The sequence below is a fragment of the Mytilus edulis genome, chromosome 3 (genome assembly GCF_963676685.1).
Source record: "Mytilus edulis chromosome 3, xbMytEdul2.2, whole genome shotgun sequence".
In the NCBI taxonomy this organism is placed as follows: Eukaryota; Metazoa; Mollusca; class Bivalvia; order Mytilida; family Mytilidae; genus Mytilus; species Mytilus edulis.
In genome coordinates, this window is record NC_092346.1 from 65,640,825 (window position 1) to 65,644,326 (window position 3,502).

General features: G+C 33.6%; 1 protein-coding gene across 1 annotated transcript; it reads right to left on the reverse strand.

Moving 5' to 3' along the window:
• Positions 1-1,977: 1,977 nt before the first annotated feature.
• On the reverse strand, positions 1,978-3,096 carry LOC139515377 (galanin receptor type 1-like). Its single transcript, XM_071304945.1, has one exon. The coding sequence runs from the start codon at positions 3,094-3,096 to the stop codon at positions 1,978-1,980; it is 1,119 nt and encodes a 372-aa protein (XP_071161046.1).
• Between the last annotated feature and the right edge of the window lie 406 nt (positions 3,097-3,502).

Below are 3,502 nucleotides of genomic sequence, written 5' to 3' on the forward strand. Positions count from 1 at the left end.
CCTGTGTTGATGACTTGGAACCAGTCGAATGCATAAATCCGGACGAACCCAAACATGTCCACTTTGATATGCTTCTCTTTTCATGTGCTCCGGAAGATTGAAACCGTTTGCAAGGAAGCAGCGGCGGCCTTATGATGCTATTCCGCCTACGACAGATATTTGGGAGACTAAATAAATAATCATTTCAGGAATACCAACTTATACACCAGACGCGCGTTTTCATTATAAAATACACATCAATGATGCTCGAATAAGAAAAAGTAAAGTAGATGATGAGGTTTTTTAATCTATATTAACACAATAGGTTCTGTGTTATTCGGGGCTGAATAGAGGCAGCAGTAGTGGCAAATATGTTACATGTCTGCTTATCAGTAAACTGTTCTTTTAAATGATTTTTCAACTAATGTATTCGTATATAGCATTAATAAATATTCAACAAAGTACATATTTTTCCTAGTTTAATACTCAATTGCAAAAATCTACGAAACGATGTTTTTTTACAAACAAAAGTCAGAAGCAATATAATGAAAGTGGTTACATGAAGAAAAGAAAAAAACCCACAACATTGCGCAAAAACATAAGTTAATGTAAACAAATAGTTATCTTTAGACAAGGGGCCTAGTTTTCGAAAGTAGTCTAGTAAGATATGTCATAAGATACAATGTATATCATAAGACAAATTCTATGACTATCTTATGACTATCATATGATGTATAAATAAAATCAACAGTAGCATGCCGCTGTTCAACAGTCGATTCGATTAAGCAAAAACAAATCCCAGTAACAAACTAAAACCTAGGTAAAACATCAACTTTAAGATTAAAACAACTGAACAACAGGAACACCGATGTCATATACTGAAAATCACGGTAGCACGGTAGTTAGGTTGCTCTTTTGTATACACTACTGAAGTCAATGTATATGAACAGTGTGATTTTTCAAACAAAATACAGTATCTACTGAACATACTTTCCAAAGCTTAGGGATGAATCAGGTGTAGAAAAATATGAAGTGGTTTTACATAAAGATGAAAATGATTTTTTGAGATTTTTTAAAAGTTTTGTTTTCACTGCATGATAAAAAAAAAAAAGACACCAAAGCCATCAAAGACATAGGTTTACAAAAATATCAAATAAAAAATATAAACGGTCATCATACATATTAAAATAACTTTATGAATATAATAATTAATGTACCTCATTCAACTGAGTACGTAGAATTTTGGTCAGTGTTAGAAAGTGGTAAAATTCAAAAAAGGCTTTCTTTATCCCTATGGACCAGGAAATACTACCGTGCAACCTCAAAGGTGTCCTTTTTTTACCTATGCTACTCCTATAACTGTCATAAGTGAACATTTTTTTTTTTTTTTTTTTTGAATGATGATTAAAAATGATAAACACAACGGTAAACCTAAGAAAATATTTAAAAAATGATTATTACAATTCCTACTATTTAGGAATATTTTATTGTTGCATTATACTGAACATGAAATAATAAATCAAATGAAATTCAAATTTGTGTTAATAATTTGTTTGAAATTATTTGTTAATATCTGTGTCATTTTAGTCACTTGTGGAGAGTTGTCTCATTTGCAATGATACCACATCTTCTTCTTTTTTTTATATATAAGGATAAATTTTTTTTTAGATATTTATTAGACGCAATCATGAGTAGAAAAGGAGTCCGACTTTTACGTCGCATGACATTCAGATTTCAATCGACGAAGTGGTGAGGAATAATAATGCCTATTTGGTAGACTAGGCAACACAACAACAAAAATATGCATATGAAGCTGCATGTGCAAAGATAAATGCAGTAAATGTATTCCGTAACTTTTATGGCAATCATAAGACCATCATAAAACATGTCGCCAGTGGTCTTACGTTTACGACAAAGTTATTAAATATTGTAACTTGTGCCACTTTCATTTACATACCTTACGACTATGATATGTCATATAACCATTATAGGCATGTCTTAGTCATAAGATATTTTTGAAAACCAGGCCCCAGTTTTAGATCTAGAATTAGAACTAGGAGATCTGACGTCTGATCGACGATTGGTGATATTTTTTGCGCAAAGAAGAATAGTTAAACCCCGACGGAATTGCCTTGATGTGCAAGCGTATAGAAAGAAGTTGATGGAATAGTTAATCAACTCAAGAAAATGGCTTATATCCCTGAAAGTTGTAAACCACGTCATTTCAACAGCAAACAGGTTGACTCCATGGTAATTGACAATAATGCGCACGACACCTATTGGTGTGACGAAAATTATGTACGCAAACATTACGGACAATAACATGGCTGTTGGTCTGGCTAATGCGTTCTTCGCATTAAACTGTGACAGCTTTGCTTTGTCGTGTTCATGCTTGATCAGACTAATTATGATGGTTGGTGTGGCGATTAAAAGAATCACTAAGGGTCCAATGAAATAAAGCGTAACACCAGTATTGAGCATTAGTCTATACAACATGACAGCGCTAGGATCATTCCTGTCATATAGATCCGGGTTACAGATATTATTTTGATCTATTTTGGTACAATACGAGTAACCAGCTGTGAATCCAGTGATTAGAAGCATCATCAGTCCGACTCCGATTAGTGTATTTCGTTTTGAAAACCAGATCTTCACCTTGAGAGGAAATCTAACTGCTGCTAATCGCTCTAGTGCCATATAAACTACAAACCACGATGACACCATCTTTCCAGCTCTATGAACGCAAAAATAAAATTTGCAGCCAATTGTCGAAAGCGCACGCAAGTCAACGCCAAAATATTTAATTACAAACATATTTTTAAACGGCTGAGTCAAGAGCACACTCGTATCTGCAATCGCCAATCCGATTAAGAAGTATTTCGAAGCAAAATGGGAAAATGTTTTCGTGTTCATCAAAATAATTGTTATCGTATTGCCAAGAACACCAGTTACCAAGCATATTGGTATTGAAACCATATTAACGTAGTCAAGAATGCTATTGAATGCTGTTGAGGTATTCGACAATATTGTTGTGTCTTCGAATTTTAAGTTCGGTGTGTAAGAAAAATTGGTGGTAACACCTTCTGATCTTGACACATTCTCAACTAATGAATCCATGATCTGTAAAAAATAGTTAAAATCAAATCAAAAAGCATGTAAAAGTATGAAAGACACTTGATTTAAAAAAATAAATAAAAAGAAAGATGGAAAAGTTGAACTTTTTACCCTTTCTAAAAATAAATTCTTTGCCAAATAAGTATAATTAATAAGATATACAAGTTAAACAACAAAGGAACGGGTATGTGCCGATAACAAGGGTTTCGGCTTGTTGATAATATTCAATATCAGCTGCGAGGCACCAGTCAGGAATCAACTTCGTCAGAATTATCTCCCCATTACGCCAGTTCATTTTCATAATCGTAGAAATGGAAGCCATTGAAGGGATGACGCGCTACCAATTTTGCTCATGGAAACCGGTAAAATTATCCACATTACACCATTACGATCCTTATATGTCAGTTGT